The sequence below is a fragment of the Puntigrus tetrazona genome, unplaced genomic scaffold (genome assembly GCF_018831695.1).
Source record: "Puntigrus tetrazona isolate hp1 unplaced genomic scaffold, ASM1883169v1 S000000663, whole genome shotgun sequence".
In the NCBI taxonomy this organism is placed as follows: domain Eukaryota; kingdom Metazoa; phylum Chordata; class Actinopteri; order Cypriniformes; family Cyprinidae; genus Puntigrus; species Puntigrus tetrazona.
The window spans coordinates 165976-185000 of NW_025048284.1; the positions used below are offsets into that span (position 1 = coordinate 165976).

General features: G+C 36.7%; 1 protein-coding gene across 2 annotated transcripts in view; it reads left to right on the forward strand.

Moving 5' to 3' along the window:
- Positions 1-19025, forward strand: part of babam2 (BRISC and BRCA1 A complex member 2) — a 64067-nt gene that overhangs the window by 10581 nt on the left and 34461 nt on the right. For both annotated transcript variants that reach the window (XM_043232764.1, XM_043232763.1), the window contains exons 5-6: positions 8849-9043; positions 11319-11393. In XM_043232764.1, coding sequence (XP_043088699.1) covers positions 8849-9043; positions 11319-11393 — 270 coding nt within the window. The remainder of the gene's footprint in view (positions 1-8848; positions 9044-11318; positions 11394-19025) is intronic.

Consider the following 19025-nt stretch of genomic DNA (forward strand, 5'->3'; position numbering starts at 1 on the left):
GATTCATGCAATGCATAATCCTACTATATTCCACATTTTGTGTGACCTTGTTTCGACCGTGTTGCAACCCACACTCTATTACATTTAAAAAGACATTGTAACTTAATATCATAGTGTGACTGTTGAATTGTTTGTATGGTTAAAATATTAATGCTATATTACAGAACAAGTGAAGCATAGAGTCAAAATAGAGGCTTTTTTCAATGTACAAGTACCTTTAATATATAGTCAGCAGATTGGCATTGGGTATTGTCTCTTTTATGATTTTAATGGTTGCATCTTTCTTACTAAATTTAGTTTATAATAAATATATTGTGTTAAACTTAGTTTATATTAAATCAGTATGTGCTTTAAATTTTGTATTATTTTGTAAATGGTGCAAACTAAATTTCTTTTAATGATGCAGTAGCTCAATGAATTTAGTAGGGTTGAAGTTTAGTAGGGTTACAATAATTGCATATTGCGTCATGACTGTATTCTTTATTTTTAGTATTATGGATTAAAGTCATTTGCCCCACTCCCTAACTGTGGATACATAATTTCCCATCAATCCCCCTGGATGGATATTTCATTGGTCTCTCGGAATTGGTGTTTTTCTAGACCTGCTTCTAGCAATCACGAGTCATTTGGCATTATGGGAGGGATATAGCATTGACAATAGAGAGGAAGGAGGGGTTGTGTTTTGGCATGGCCTGAATACACCGTTCATTCTGACCAGGAAACTTTCTGGAAGTTTATCGGCCAAGGAGATTTTGGAAACAACCAGAGGACACTAATGGCTGGGTACAGAAGTGTTAAAGTGCACACTGTCATCATTTATAATTTAGTGACAGGTAATTCAGGTAAAATGATTGAGATTAAATTCTTTGTATTCTGCCAAACTTTATCTATGTAGGCTCGTTTTTTTTAAATGCTTTGCAAGAAGACCCTGAATGAACTCCAAGTGGAAAAAACCAGACGTGCAAACAAGACATACTAGTTTGTATTAGACATGCAGTCTATATTATTAAGACAATAATCTATCTATCCATCTATCTATCTATCCCATCTGAAGCTTCCAAACATATTGCAACACTCTGTCCTGAGTGTCCTGTATAATTTCAGCCCTTTCATTTCTCCTGCCCTGTTTGTATCCAGGTCTCCTACACACCAGGAATTTGGCTTTGAACAGTGGTTTTTAAGTGTTTAAAGTAATAATTGTGAATATCTGCATTTAGCTTACACCTGAACCATAAGTGCACTGTGGGGAAAAACCCTCAATTGCCATAAATCCAGACATGCAGAAGTATAGAGGCACCAATAATTCTCTGCAGCCCTCACATAAAAACCAGTTTGAGCAAAAAAAAAAAAAAACTGGTTTGCTAACAGTAACAAAGCACTATTTCAGGTTTGGTGTAGTTTACTGTCACTTCATGGAGACCACTGAGGTCAAACTAAACTGCAGCAGTAAAGCTGTACAAATTAAAGCAGTCGAACTAGATATGTCAGTACTTCAGTCTAGCTTCATTCTGAACCCTTTACATTATATTAATTATATTATGCAATTGTCACTTAATGTGCAAAAAAATGAGTAAAACAAAATCTTAGAGATTCACTGTAAAAGGATTAGAGATTGTTAAAGAAAAAACCCCGTTGTCCATAATTATTGTCTAAAAGAATTAGAGGCCCTATGGTGGATGCAGTAAAACATAACACCTAATGTTCAGCTACACTGACCATATATATTATTATTATTATTTCTTTCTTTTTTCCCTCTTTTGTATTTTCTTTATTCTTTGAATCCCTGGCTTTTATATTGACTGTTATATTGTTTTGTATTTGCTGTTTACAGCATAAAAAATAAAAATAAAAATAAATACAAAGGCATGCAAACCTGGGCACATTTAATCACCATTTCCTCTTCCTTCCTGTTCTACTAAAGCAAATCCCAAAATGAATACTGGCAAAGCCATTGACAGAAATTGAAATATATATTTTTGTATGTTTGTGGGTGGCTCACAATCTTATTGTAATCCAATGGTAATGCTTTGCTTAGGAGCACATAATTTGAGTAATTATGAATAAATATTAATGTAAAGCCAATTTTTTTTTCACTTGGGAAATTCTCTTTTGTGTTTCAGTTATCTGTAAATTGTTTGTTTAGATTCATATTAATTTTGCATACCTGTTACTCAATGTGGTTTAGATTTTTTTTTTTATTTATATAGTTTGTACATTTTATTTAATTCATTTAGGGTGATAATATATTGTTACATAATTTAAATAAACATTGATAAAAAAGATAGGTGCAGGTCCTTGTTTTCATTTACTTTGAAAAAAGACTATTCACTATTAATGTTTTAATGCCTATTTTGTACCCTTTTACCCTTTTTGTGAGAAGTGCCTTCTATTTTCTTTATTTGAAGAATCATGTTCATGTGAAGAGAACATTCTGGACCTCATCAGCCAAGTCCCTTTGAACACATGACAAAATCAATTTAGTGTGATCTTAAACTTGGCACACTTTAGACACTCTTCATGAGAAAAACTGAACACTTGCCCAAACTCAAATTAGACGCTAGCTCAGATTAATTTAATACTCAAAATATTTTTCCTCTTTGTAATTTTCTGCTCAAGTTTGTTGCTATTTATTGGGGCTGATTGCCAGCGGCACTAAAAATTATATTAAGGTGCTTAAATAATGGCTGTGTCCTAAAGAATTATCTCAGAATTTCAGATGACAGCTCTTTTTATAGACTTTTGGAGAAGCATTTTAAAAACAGAAACAAGTATTAGGGAGTTCAACCTCAAGACCTTGCGTTACATTTTCTCCCTTTTTAAAATATCTCTAAAATAAACAGGTTTTCCTGTTTTGTGCCTGTTTCTGTTTGTGAAATTTGAAAAGTTTTATAAGCTTGTTGCTGAAGGCATCAATTTACCCAATCCAGAAAATCCTCTGAGGTTTTATTAATAAACTCTCATCGTTTAATTTGTTTACCAACAGATTTTGTTGTGACTGATGCATTATTATGTGGAAAGCCACTGTCAAAGCAGCTCTTTCTGTTTCTGTATGTGTGTGCATTCATGTGTGTGGGAGGTTTGCTCTGAAGGTGAGGAGGACTGGGTGTGCCTCTTGGGCGTTACTGAACCCGGAGGCGTCACGCCCACGGCACATCAACCTCGGCCCAGCTTTGACAGATCAGCTTACAGGAACTTGTCCTCCCCTCTTAAAATGCTCCCAGTATGGCCACATAGTAACAGTGTAACAAAAAGATCTGCAGATTTTTTTTAAATGTATATTTATTATTATTATTTGGTTTCTTAATAATCACTCTTTGTGTCAGCGTACCCCAGTGCAAAATGTAAACCTACATTGTAAATCAGAAAAACAGAAATAACTAATTTTAAGTAAATTAAATTTAGCTCTTTGGCTGCCTGAAATTCATCATAAGAATATGGTACCATTATATATATATATATATATATATATATATATATATATATATATATATATATATATATATTAATGAAATTATGATGATTTTTCTTTCAAAAACTACACATTTAAAAGAATTGTACAGTAAAATTATTTTCTCATTAGTTCTGTTGCAGCATTTATATAGCATTTTTAAATAGTCTTTTATGAAAATTACAGCCATATCATGTTTTTTTCTACTGAGAAGGCCATTCATTGATAATAAATAAATTTAATAATAAATTTAAGCACCTTTTATTGTCTTTTTTAGTTTTATTTTTTTTGGGAATTCAATTTGCAATTTGTTCTTTTTTTGTGTAATGGGGAGGTATTACAAAATGAAGATTGCTTTGTCCTTACTGTGAGTAAGAAATGGTTTCCAGGCAGACAGGACTTAGAATGACTCAGAAAGAGTGTAAATATTGCATCACTCTACCTGCGTAGGCCTTTGTTTTATGGCACTTATCTACCGTTTTGCGACCGACTGCTGTCTCGATTGTATTGTCTGGGGAGCATAAAGTGACAGAGACTCTCCAGGGGCCCTTGTAAGTCCAAACACAGTTCCTCTGACACAGCACATTCCTAAAGCCGGCTTTCCTTCGTTTTTTTTTTTTTTCATCCTTAACTTTCCTCTGGCTGTTCATTGCTTCATCCTAAAACATACCTAAACAATATCCAACTTGTTTTCCATCGCCCACTCATTACGGGAAACCTGTTGTTGCTGGTAACTGTAGACAGCCCAGGATGATGAGGTCATTGCTGGTGTAAGCGTCCTGCCTCTGCCCCAGCTTCCTCTCCCGGCAGAAAGGATGAGCCCTTCCCTCTGCAAAACAATGGCATCTTTCTTCTTAATCTATAGAAAAGCGTACAGAAAAGTGGCCAGACGCACAGAGGTTGGACTCAGAAACCAGACTGCTGTTGTCATCTTTTATAAAGCATTCAGAGCTCAACTCTTTGATGCAGCATGCAGATAATTCTGACATTTGACCCTCGTCATTGCAAAAAAGACATATCTCAAAATAGAGCAATGACCGATTAAAAAGTGGCTAATGAAGACCGCTTGTATGTGTGAACCACTGTGGTTATGTCATCATCAGCTGGCTCAAAGTGTTTCTGGCATGGGTTTAGCTGCTGAATGCCTCAGATGTTTTCTGGGGTCATTTGTACTCTGTATTTGTGAAATGAGAGGTTGTACTTCACACAACTGTCAGGCTTTTATATGAAATGATGTCATTCATAATTCCTTCAAAACAGTGACGTGGCAAAGTCAGAATTCTCTTTGGTTTTCTTGTTGTTCTCTGATTATGTTACAGATCCTAGTATAATGTTCCAGTTAATGAGCCATCCGTTAAGCATATTTTCATATAAATTTTAAAAGTTTGATGCCAATTCTTGACAACAGTATAAAAATAAATAAATACTAGTCTAATATAACTAATAACTAATAGAACAAAGAAACAAATGACAAAGGGTAAGTGCATAAAATAGAACAAAGAAACAAAAAAAAAAAAAAGGTAGGTCAGTCTAAGAGATACAACAATTTAGTAATTAAATGTAATATTCTTCGTGGAAGTGAATAGAATAGATAGAATTTCTAATACATTCAGTGTATCAGATGATAAATTGATTCCTAGTAAAGCTACAAATATTTAGCTAAGAGTTGTGTTAAGAGTGTTAGTTAAGTTTTTTTTTCTTTTGTTGTTTGGACATTAGCAGCAGGTACAGTAAATTAAAATTGTTTTAAAACTGTATGCACATATGAATTTGTTTCTTTTATTGTTGTTATTATTCATTTTAATTATTATTTAATAATAATAATAATTATTATTATTATTATTATTGTTGTTATTATTATTATTAGTGAAGGGTGAGACTAATAATATATAAATAGTAACAGATGAAACCATTATAGTAATGTAATTTTTTACAGACATGAGCTAGGGCGTCTTCATTAAGTGTACCATCTTGAACAGCATTCAGTGTTTAGTTCACAGTATTAGTTAAGGGAGAATCACTTTATGTATGTATGCTTAAATGACATTGTTACAGAAATGTGCCTATTAATCTCAAAATTAATCAAGATGTAAATCTAAATCTGATTGATTTGTGTCTGAAATATGCCCTTGTTGTTATTTGATCTTTGTAGTTTAGCTGACCAAACTTTTTCTACAATTTATCTTAAGCTTTACCATATCAGATATCCACCCTGTATTAATGTGATGAATAATGGTAGTCTAGTAACTGTCTTACTCCCTACCAAGGGGAGTGATGCTGGGCAGTGATGTCATCTCACTTTTAAAGTTAAGACTTAAGACATTATACAGAAAACCACTCCTCGTGTGTGGAAACATTGACTTTCTCATGACCCTTGATCCTGTCAAAACATTTTAATTCTGTAACAGTGGAACAGTTTTTTAGCGTGTTGCAATTCTTAATCAGTATGGTAAAGATAACTGAATGATATTCTATTCTATGATATACTATTCTAAATGATATTCACTGAAATTTGGTTTAAGAAAGTTTAAGAAATGTAGATATCCTATACCAGAATGAACTACATAGATGAATTATGACTAAATAAGCAGTTGGCTGTCTGGTAACATTGTACATTATTGATAGGTGACACCAGGAGAAAAGGAATTTTGGAAAAATATTTTAGAGATATTTTAAAGATATTTATTTTATTTTACTTTGCAAAAGTGACAGAAAATAATTGAAGGGACAGAAACTTGAAATGTCACGAGGTGGATTCAATCTGATGTTGCCTTTTTGAGAGTCAGTGTATCAGAGCGTGTGCGCTAACTACTTTGGCTTCAACCAGTGTACAATTACTGAAAAAGAAGAAAGAAAGAAAAATCTGAATAAATAAAATCTGTTTGACAGTTTCAGTAAAGTTATGAATTTATTTAGCTGTTTTGAAAACAACATTTAAATATTTGGGTTCCTGAATTGATTGCCCTACAAACGCTCTTTTCCTGATCATTATTCCTGGTCACGGGTGAAGAGCTCATCTCTTATCTTTCCTTTCCCATTTTCCCCCTCTTTTCCATCAGCTATGAAAATACGCTTTGATTTGATCCAAGAAATGTAACAAGCTCAGCTGTATGCTGTGGGTTGTGCTGTTAATAAGTTGTGTAATGTGTGCCTCAGTGGACAGACGGCATGCTCTGTCCCCTCTCCTCTTTTGCTCGTATGTGACTAAATCAGGCTTGTAGATGGAATGATTCATGGGAGCAATGAAAATCAAGCTGAAATTGCATTGCCATCATTTAAAAATCCAAGACAGCGTGTGACAAACTCATTTTAACACAGCCTGTGTTTGTTTGTGCCTTGCAATGACAGGAATACTTATTTGTTTGTCTTATTCTTAACCCATGACAAGTAGCCGAGAGCCAGAGCCGTTCTTTAAGTGAGATACATGTAATGTTTATTTACTTGCTTTAAAAATTTAGATTCTGCATTTTATTTTCAGTCATTGTCACTAAAATTTAATTTCAACTTATGTACGTATCACGCATCAATGAGCAATTGGGCCTCAGAGACAGAACTGGCTGTTGGGTAGAATTAGGCCAGTGAAAAGAATGGTGGAACACTTCGTGAAAAGGTGGCAATTTGGTTTTTGGCCCCTCACTCTGAATTTGCATACCTGTGCACTGCTCCAGTCAGGGAAGCTCATGCAAATTGGGATCACCTATGCAAATGAGGTCAGCCTGTAGGAGGAGAGGAGGAAAGGCAAGTAGACCGTGTTGGCATGCAGGCCTTTTCCCGCTCACGCAGCCCGCAAGAACACAGCAATGCAAACTCTGTGATGGGCATACACCCACTCAACTCACTTCTTTCCCTAATAGCAGTGTGTTTGCAGTAAGAGAGACTGGAAATAGCCTGCGCTCGGTTGCTGTCTGAACCTTCAAAAATCTAGCTTTCTTACCAAACCATTGTTCCCTGCATGCATTAAATATATGGCACTGACTCAAGGTCTTGTACTGTCTTATCTGAAAACTGTGAGAACAGCGTTTCCTCTTTTTCAGGGGATTAATTTTCCATGTTTTGTGGCACATTGCCTTCTAGACTTGGGATATGCAGAGTTAATAGATGAAAGTGTCCCCACCGGTGCAGGATATCCTGTGGTTTTACCGTTTGCCTCAAGTTGGTTGAGAGGGGGAGCACAAAGGGGGTGGAAACCACCACATCAAGTTGACATTTTGAAAATAATGGGTGATAAGGCACTTTAGAAACTGCCACCTGCCTTTAATTGCCTCAGTCATTTTGTTTTATACTTATCTCTCAAAGACAATTGTTTTTGCAGTCTAAGCTCTGTATCTAATGTGTGATCCATATGAAACACTCAAATTAATCATTTAAAGATGATTCAACTGATGTTACCAAGGCCACTTAAGTTTCATCCAATGTCAGTGTTTGTTGTTTGCATTTAAATTTAGGGCCATCAGATATTGAAAGACCCCTTATTTACAATCAATGCCTGATGGATAAAAACAATTACCCAATGTATTTTTTATTTAAATAGCCTGAATGAGACTCTAAAATATATCATGTTACAGAAATAAAGGTTGTACTGAATGGATTTTCATGGTAAGCGATTAATTGTCACGCAATATGGGTGTTTACACACACACACACACACACACACACACACACACACACACACACACATCCATACATACATATATACATACAGGGGTTGGACAATGAAACACCTGATTCACCTGGTTCATCAAACCACTCTATCACCAGTCTTGCTTTGTGTATTGGTGCATTATCATCCTGATACACAGGAGAAACAGGAGAGTCGAGGTGCACATTTAATTCTGCAGTGATTGGGCAGCTGTGGTTTTGTTTTTTGGATACAATTCAGGTTAGCACCCGGACATCCCTTTTAGACAGCTTCCTCTTGCATCCAAAGTTGCTTCTGTTGGATGTGGTTCGTCCTTCTTGGTGGTATGTTGACATTAACCTAGATACTGTAACTTTTGATACATTACAAAGACCTGCTGTCTGGGTCACAGATATGCCAGCAAGACGTGCACCAACAATTTGCCCTCTTTTGAACTCTGATATATGTCACCCATAATTTTGTGTGCTTTGCAATATTTTAAGCAAAACTATGCTATTACTCTGCTCATTAAACCTTCACATTCTGCTCTTACTGGTGGAATGTGCAATTAATGAAGATTGGCCACTATATATATATATATATATATATATATATATATATATATATATATATATATATATATATATATATATATATATATATATATATATATATATAAATTCTAAAATGTACTAGATGTTTCTGTTTTCCCAATTGACTTTACTTTTTTTTTTTGTAATAAAATGCTGACTCCCACTCTCTTTCTCTCTGTCCTCCGGCAGCACTTGGTGTCATGGGATGCTGGTAAACCGGAGTGTCTCCTGCAGCTGGTGAAAGAGCTGTTGCAGCAGTACCATCAGTACCAGTGCCAGCGGCTTCGTGACAGCTCCCGCCTGCTCTTCGAATATGACAGCCTGCTTGAAGACCCCAACTATGGGCGCAGTATGGAGATATACGCTGGCCGCAAGAACAGCTGGGTACTAGTGCCGCATCACCTTATACTTCCATTAACATAATGTTCAAATGTTTCCATTAAGTGATGTTTTGATAAACGCATCACTTTTTAGCATCCATCCATTCTCCAAACTACTTGTCCTATGTAGTATCAAGGGGATGTTGGAGACTATCCCCTTGTCTCAGAAAAAAAGCAGGGAACCATGCTAGATGGATAGAATACAGTATTTAATTAACTAAATTATAAAACAAATTGATGTTAAATGGTTGTTTAATATATAAAGCATCACACCACCTACATTTACTGAAGCAAATATCTGGAGCACTCGATCACTTAACTCCACTTCCAGTAAACTGACCTTCTCTTAATGAAATTTCATGAACTAATTGACTGAAGTGGTAATAACTCTCTGCTTCATTTGATTCAAATTTTAAAGGCCAATCTTCATAATTCTTTAATTACCGGTACTGATTTGTTATTTAGCTGACATTTTGACACAGTACCACTGGGACTTACGGAGACATACTTTCTGGAACAACTTGAAATTAGGTGTTATTTTCACGGGCACATTGGTTAGATGGTTCTTCCTATTTGGAGTTTGAACCAACAACTTGTATGTGTTCTAAAGTTTAAATTGCACACTATATTGTGGCCGACACAGAAGACAATCGGTTCTCCAAAAAGTGCCAATCGAATTGCACAACCAGTTAAAAACCCCCTCCCTCACAAATGGGCACACAGCGGGTTCCGTAATATGGTATTATGTTTTTGGGTGTGAGTATGTTGCTTCATGGGCTTCAAGCTTTAAAGGGATGTGGTGAACTGTGGTCTGTGGGATAACAGACTGTGATTAGGAAATTTTTGAGTTATCCTAAAATCATGTAACCCAAGTTATGTATATATTATATGAATGTAAACAAGGAGTCATACGGCGAATTAACATTCGAAAGTGAATATGGCCATGGCCTATTTATTCTAGAGAACATTTAAAGAGAAGTGAACACTCTCGGAGCACAACATTACTCTGTCACATGTGTTGCTGAATATGTAGTTCACTTCTATTTTAAACTGAAAAAAAAATATCCTTTGAGAATTGGGTCCTGAACCAAACACTGCTGAATACGCACACCTTTTTGAGTGGAACAATATAATGTTAAAAATAAAAGTTCCTGTATGTAGTTCCCTTAACATAAATGTAGTTAATTTGTGTGGCAAACAGAGAAATTTAAGCCTTGATTCACTGAAAAACATGATATCCACCCTATGTCTTACTGCCAACGAAGTAGTGATTTCTGATTTGTTAATGAATTGATTGCAATTACAGCAGTCAAGTAATGTTAGATGTATTCATAAGGCACCTTATACAATGCAGATTATTTCAAAAAGCTTCATAATAATATGGCAAATAACAATTATTGTTGCAAAATTATGTACTTAGTACAAAATACATTCCATTATGTATTTAGTACACAATACATTATTAAATCCAATTTCAGTAAAATACAATGTTATTTTCAGCACAGCGTATTTCAGTGTTGATAGTGTTATGAACAGTTTCAGTGTTGAAAGTCCATCATTTTAACAGTGAATAATCAGATTATCTGTGAATTATGATTTAAATTGATTGAATCGTGTCACTGATCAAAAAGTTTAATCTCAGTCATATTATCCAGATTTGTAAATCCCATATTTTTCTGTCTCAAATCAAACAATCCACTTTACTGTGCAAGGTTTGTATAGCAAGATTAGACTGAATCACCTTGATTCAGATCTTTTTAGATTAACAAATCCAGATTGCCAGTGCTCTAAATAAGACTACAATTCACAATGTAGGATACAAGCTTTATGATGAACAACAATCAAAATAGTCTATATTACACACACTTTGTGTTTTTATTTTAATTGTTGGAAAATACTTTTGACTGATTAAACTGTGATGATTCTGATTTATATCAGTATATTCATAATAGGAAATTGTATTGTATGTCTTGCATCCATCCACCCTTTTTCTAAACCACTGGAGCCTGTCTCAATATCACAGACACATCGCAGGGTTGTATTTAATGTGTAATTTGTTGGAAAGGAGCAATAAGAGCAACGAGATTCTTCAGAATTCACAAACTAATAATGTCAGATGGGTTTGGTACAACGTGTGAAATAATAATAAACAGAATAAACAGAATTATTCTTTTAACAAGTAGGTTACAATGTGAGGAATGTTACCAAATGTGTTCACTATTTGATGGTAGGTTTTTTTTGTTTCTTTCTCTCTCTCTCTCTCTCTCTTTCTCTTTTAGACAGGGGAGTTTTCTGCTCGATTCCTTCTCAAACTCCCTGTGGATTTTAGCAACATTCCCATCTATCTTCTCAAAGTAAGACACATACATCAATACACTCTCTCTTGAAGATCGTAAACCCCCATATCTTTGATTTGTTTGGAGAAAGGATGTTTATCAGTGCATAATAATGTCTTCACAAAACACTACATGTGAAGTGCATGTACGAATAGGTCACTCTTGTGCAAGCGTTCATTTCTCTGCTCTTATTTGTGCGCGTGTGTAGGCTGCGAGTTGACTAATCAGCAGCCTGTCACTCCCAATCAACTCTGAGCTGTGTTGTGTCTGCAGGCCCTCTCTCTCTCGCTTCCCCTTCCAGTCACCCTGTGTCTTGCCCTCCCTCCCTTTTTTTTTTTTCTTTTTATTTCCTCATCTCTGCTGCACCATCGTGTGTATGTTTGTGCCCATGTGTGCGTGAGAGGGCGTGTACGGCCTCGGGAGGCCCTTGCTCTATGGCCTTTTCCAGTCGGAGCCATGTTTGTCCTCCCCAAGAGAGCCGAAATGATGGTAAACATACGGAAAATAGCAGCCATCATCAGCATCACCGTCTCAGCATTCAGTCCCTCAGCAGTATACTACACTCATGCATTGACATGTACAGTTCACTCCCAGTGGACCATAATGCACTGAAACTCATTTTAGCCACAGGTTAGTGGCCGTCTGTAAGGTCACCACTGTGGGGGTCATTATTCTAAGCCAATTTTTTTATGAATCTTGACATATCAAGAATCTATATGAATATATGTTGTTATATTTATTTTATGATTGCAGAGCTTCTTCTTATTCATAGGAGTGTTGTGTATATATAGTTAAAGCTGTATTATTTCTTCACTGTAAGCTGTGCAAAATAGTGCTGCAAAAAAAGTCAACAGACTTCCGTTAAAAAAAACTCAAACTGATTTGATTTAAATTAGTTTCCGATTTTCTTTAAAACTGTTGCCTTGATATCAGCAGGTTTAAGCATGTTAATTTTATTTTGTCATCAGCATGTCGATTTAAGCTGCATGTCTTCTGCTGAGATTTTTTTAGTAACACTGTTTGTCATAATTTGCCTTCATGTACAAACTGTTTTCCACAGAAACAACTGATGACCAGATTTAGCTATGTAAGAGGTACTTGTGAAAGGCCAGTGGAATGTCTGCCTCTGTACAATGTAAAAGCTCTGTAAATTTGCACCTAAATTTTGTTGGTTCTCTTTAAAAAGTAGCCAGAAAAGGTCAAAGAGATTCACTGGACAATTTACAGAGGAAAATCAAATCTTTGTTGTTTTTGAAGAATTTTGCTTCCTGAGCAAAGAATTATTTCAGGTCAGATTTGGAATACTGAGTTTTAAGGTTTGTTTAACATGTACATATGAATGCCTAATGTCTGATAAAGAACTATGCTATACTTAAGATGTACTTTGGGACATCTTGTTTTACATGGAAAATCTTTTCAGGATAATTTCTTCACACAGTGTTTGGAGGTCAGAACAGTAAAGGTCAGATTAGTAAAAACATGAACTGAACTGCCAAGATACATATTGGGCCAAATATTTCCACATCTATATGATCAGATGCTGACTTAACTGCTTTTTCTTATCACTGTCATTATTTTTGTGTGCTAGTTGTTTATGAAAGGATAGATTGCACCAAATAGTTGAATACTCACCTAAACATTGCTTGCTGCTTTGGAATGTTCACAAACAGTATACTGTTGCTCAGCTAATTCAAACTTCTGTTTACTCTTGAGCGAAAAAAACAAAATACCAGGAAGAGAAGTATATAGAGGCCTTTAAGGTAATATTCTGATTATTACAAATCTATTAATCAGAATTTTAAAGGTTTATCCACTGCAATGATCTTGCATAAACTCTAAACACTACAGGACATTGGCGATCCAGAAGTAGGACACACCTGGCTCAACCGGTAAATGGACCTTGGTCTATGTAAATGTGGTCATTGGCTTTTGCGTAACAGTACTACGTGAAAGAGAAGAGAATTGTTGTAATTATATATAATATATGACTATGTCACTCTATAAAGGTGGAGACATTTGCTGGTGATGGAGAAAGGGCAATGTAATTCTTAACATGTTTAGAATTGTGCAAACATCACAGCTTCTTAACAACTAATTAACAATTGGCTAGTAGATGACCATATTGACGGTTTAAATCTTCATCAAATCTCGCATGATGTCCCCTTCTCTCCAGGTTTGCCCTCTGCTAGTGGAGGGAGGCCATGCAGGCATCAGTAGGAATGGTGTCGTGTAGCATGATAGTTGCCTGGAGTGTGCCATCTCACTGGTTTTATCTTAGTAGGCTGGACATGTTTACCTTCCCAAATCCACTTGTGTCCCTCAGGGCATTGAGGGCCTGTCATGAGAGCAGTCTGCACTGGTGGCGAGAAATAGAGGGCAATGTCAGTGTTCTAGTGTAGCAATCCTACCAGGTGTAAATGATTTCTTTCCATGGAAGGACAAATAGACAATAAATTGCTGTTGCTATTTTGTCTTTCTTCTTTTAGATTCACTATGGGAACTCCAAGTAGGAGCCTTAACTCTTTCAAAAATATTTAACATTGTTAAACAGCAATGCTCTGACTTCAGTGATCAAATGAATCAGAACACAAGGGTCCTTCAGTACAGACAGGTTAATCCAGTAGATTTGGACTGAGCACTGTTCACTGCTCTTTTGTTGCTCGGTTTAGCATGGTACCCGTTCAGCTCTAAATGTCAGCTGTCCTAGTTTGCGCAGCCATCGGTGAAGTGAGCTGAGGCTCTGTGTTCGTGACAAGCCTGATCAGTCTCACTCCATTGGAGCCGTACGGGCTGCCAGCCGAGACCTGACTTCCTGTGCAGCGGGTGAGGAGGAGGATTGCTCCGTTGGCCCTAAGGGATACCACCGCCACTGCTGTTGATTATTTTAGACAACTCTAGCGAGTCACGTGCCAGGTCTACAAGTTGCTTTTTGGCTGTTGTTAAAGGGCCAATCTGTTGCTGTTGAATAAAGTCACTATAGTGGAATTAGTGATTGTTTTAATTGAAAATGAAAGGGAAAGAATGAAAGTGGGAGCTAAACATAGAGGCCTGTTTCTATCATAGTTTTAGTATCACCAAGGGGCACTTATAGGAAAGAATAAAAAACAGCAACACAGCACAACAGATTTTGTAATTACAACTTGTATGTTATGCTTACATTGTAAACACATTTATTTTAAAAATCAGGTTCAAAAACACTGTCTCCAGTCCTATTTACACGAAGAGTGAAATGAAAAGCAAAGCGAATCACTGACGACAGGCCTATTCACACCAGGAATAAAATGAAAAGGCGCAACAAATCACAGATGACAGGTTTATTCATGTCAAGAGTGAAACAAAAAAGCACTCTGCTTATTTACATGCAAAATATAACCCATCTGATACTACACCATAAGCGTAGGTTGACATTTAAGCTCGGGGTGGGTCAAACCGAGCCAGTCGATTTGGTCAGTCACACTTATTTACACATATTTAAGCTTTTTGTAGCGAACCGACAAATTCACACTCACAGCCTTTTTAAGTGATTGAAGTTATCATGGTAACCAGATACTGCTAGGTCTATTCTTGCCATGTTAAACTTGGCACATTGAAAATAATGTAATAAAAATGTGTTTGTCAACACACTGTCAAAGTAGGCCCCTTATTTAAGCAAATCAATGAATGAATTATCCATCTGCTTTAAAACTTACATTTGGGTATCATTTAAATTTAACACAGTGGTGTTTGTTCACGTTTTAATATGTATGTTTTGATTGGTTCTGTGTAAAATAACATTTGGAAGTAAATGATTCTGAGACAAGGTGAACATGGTTGTATCACCTTTAGGAGATTGTTGGAAGTTTTTATCACCAGAAGACTGACACATTATATTCCTCAGCCTCCCTGCCCTTCCTTGTGCCTCTTCAACTTAAATAGTTGGCCAATTAGTTTTACTCTAATTATTTTCTGAGTACTTTTCTTGATTTAAGTGTGCTCTTAACATCAGTGGCAGCAGTCGCTACAGTGTGTCCAGGGTAAAGCTGGCCCTGAGGTCTGTGCCTTTCTGCCTTCCTCCATTCCCCAGCCTCATTTATGCAGGACATGCCCTCATTTTAATGTTCTTTTCCCTTATTCCCATCCTTTTATTCAATCCTTCAATGAGATCTTAAGATCTTTCTGACAAACGTTTTGTATATTAAGTGTGTTGTGTTTTCCCCTTTTAAACAGAAAAAGATTAAAAAATAATAAGAAATGTTACCTCATCATCATTAAACTCTTATCCAATGGTTAATTTTAAGGCTGCCTGTGCCAATTAAAATCTTGATTATTGTTTCAATTAATGCAAATTCAAAAAAAAAAAAATGGCAGTGGAAATATTTTTCCCCTCTCTGTGATTTGTTTTTCTCTTTGCCATGGCACATGAACAGATCAAGATCATTAGGGTAGAAAAAACACTGTCATGCACTTTTGTTCAACAGCCCTGGGCACGGTTTGATTTTAAACTGGGATAAGCGTTGGCTATATCCAAGTGAAATGGAAAGTGGGTGTGAAATAGATAGAAAGAAGGAGAGAGACAAAACATGATTGAAGACTTGAGGTTTAATGAATGGGTTTTAACGTCAGTGCCATAGAACCCCCCTGCTTCATTAAGCACACATTGAATTAGACCATGAATTTTCTTGACATGGGCACCGGTTGACGTCACATACTCTGTCATAGGCACAAATTAACAAGATTATTCTCTTTATGTTTAATATGTAGTCCTTATGGACCTTACATAGCTTGACTGAAGATCTGTATGTGAAAATTATTTTGAGCTGTCAATCATTTTAAACCTAGGCATTGTCATTTATTTGTTCTTACTTATTTTATTTTTTTTTTACCACTGACCTGAATTTTCAACAGATTTGTTGTTTATTTACACAATAATACAAAATTTATTGTAAGGCACTACTACCTAAATAGAAAATTCTGAAAATGTTTTACTTTTTGTTTGTTTGTTTGCTTGTTTGTTTAGTTTTTTTTTTACACTGTCCATATTCACTGACATATTTACATTTGTATCTAAACAGGTCAATATGTATGGCAATCTGGAAACCCATGTTTTTTTCCAAAGGTTATTGTCCGAGTAAAGGGCGTGTGCACTATTAACATTTAGGCCAATGTAGGATTTATCCAGGTGTGGTTTGGACGCTAAAACCTTGAGAACTAAATGCGTGGGTTATTAATCTAAGGTGGAGCACTAAGGAATTTGTTTGTTGGGGTTTTTTTTTCTGTTGGTGTGGATATAGTTTTCTTAAGAGACTTACTATTGGGGTATTACAAATGTATTATTAAACAGTTATATATAATATTGTCAGTCCTAATATGATTTAAAAATTCAAAACAATTTAGGTTATTACATAAAAATATAAATTTTTTCTATTGTATACTTTGTTTTTAAAATGAAACAATATATGTGTATCCATAGTACATAATTTAGGCCCAAATTCATATGTAGTATGTAGTACTGAGATACTAAAGTCTAAGAAATGCAATATATTCATTTTACATTTTTATTTATTTATTTGCACATGCAATAATTTTTTTTATTTTTGTTTTTGTACATTTTCATGTGTGTGTGTGTGTGTGTGTGTGTGTGTGTGTGTGTGTGTGTGTTTGTGTGTACACTCACCTTACTAGTACCGGGTTGGACCCCCTTTTGCCTTCAGAACTGTCTTAATCCTTTGTGGCATAGATTCAACAAGGTACTGGAAACATTCCTCAGAGATTTTCTCAGAGGTCCATATTGACATGATAGCATCACACAGTTGCTACAGATTTGTTGGCTGCACGTCCATGATGCGAATCTCCTGTTCCACCACATCCCAAAGGTGCTCTATTGGATTGAGATCTGGTGACTGTGGAGGCCATTTGGAGTACAGTGAACGTATTGTCATGTTCAAGAAACCAGTATGAGATGATTCAGGCTTTATGACATGGCACGTTATCCTGCTGGAAGTAGCCCTCAGAAGATGGGTACACTGTGGTCATAAAGGGATGGACATGGTACGCAACAATACTTAGGTAGGCTTTGGCGTTGACAAGATGCTCAGTTGGTACTATAGGGCCCAAAGTGTGCTAAGAAAATATCCACCATTACACCACCACCACCAGCCTGCACCATTGATACAAGGCAGGATGGATCCATGTTTTCATGTTGTTGACGCCAAATTCTGACCCTACCATCTGAATGTCGCAGCAGAATAGAAACTCATCAGACCTGGCAACGTTTTTCCAATCTTTTTTTCCAATCTGTTTATTGTCCAATTTTAGTGAGCCTGACAGGGTGGCATCCGGTGTGGTCTTCTGCTGCTGTAGCCCATCCGCCTCAAGGTTCATTCAGAGATGCTCTTCTGCATACACTGAGTTTTACGAGTGGTTATTTTAGTTACTGTTGTCTTTCTATCAGCTCAAACCAGTCTGGCCATTTTCCTCTGACCTCTGGCATGAACAAGGCATTTGCGCCCACAGAACTGCCGGTTACTGGATATATTCTCTTTTTCGGACCATTCTTTTTAAACCCTAGATATGGATATGCATAAAATCCCAGTAGATCAGCTGTTTCTAAAATACTCAGACCAGCCCGTCTGGCACCAACAACCATGCCACGTTCAAAGCCACTTAAATAACCTTCCCCATGTGATGTAGTTTACTAGATATATATATATATATATATATATATATATATCGGGCTATAGAAATTATATATATATATATAATATATATATATATATATGGCGCTGTATATGTGTGTATATATATATATATATATATATATATATATATATATATATATATATATATATATATATATATATATATATATATATATATATATATATATATGTGTATGTGTGTGTATATATGTGTCACACGGGCGGATGAAGCACAGCACAAACAGAGGCGTTTGAACCGGAGGGCTGCGTTTATTTAACAATATATAGGTGATAGGTGAATGGTGAGCGGTGCACAACCGCTGTCAGTGGCGTTATCTTCTGGGTGCTCGGTGCTCTGGGTGTAGCGGTGAATCTTGGGAATTAGCTCCGTGTCGCGGTTCAAGGACTGGCTTCATACAAAGAGATAACAGTCAGAGACAGCATGTAGGAGTGTCGTAGCTCACTGGAGTGCGAGCCTGGCGTGGCTTATCTGGCCACCGACAAGAGCTCTCAGGTGCGGCGAGTCCGGTGATTAGTGGCTTTCCCAGGTGATGGTGGTTTATTCCCAGGGCAGCGCTATCAGCTCGGGGCGCCCGTCACCTCCCCAAGCGCTGTCCTGGTCCTCATGTTCAAGGGGATACTGGGGTCGGGAGTGACCCTGACCTCTGTGTTTCACATCAAAGTGGAAGTCCTGGGCGCGAGGAACCAGCGGGTCACCCTGGCATTGGTGTCCTTGGCCCCGGGACATCCATTGAAGGGTGCATGGTCGGTCAGCAGGGTGAACCGCCCGGCCCTGTAACGCAGCTCCAGGACTGCCCACCTGATGGCCAGGGCCTCCCTTCTCCACCGCTGCGTAGTTCCTCTCGGCTGGGTTCAGCTTCCTGCTGATGAAAGTGCCGGGATGCTCCTCACCTGCCTGGACCTGGGACAGGACAGCTCCCAGACCCACGTCGGAAGCATCCGTTTGCAGGAG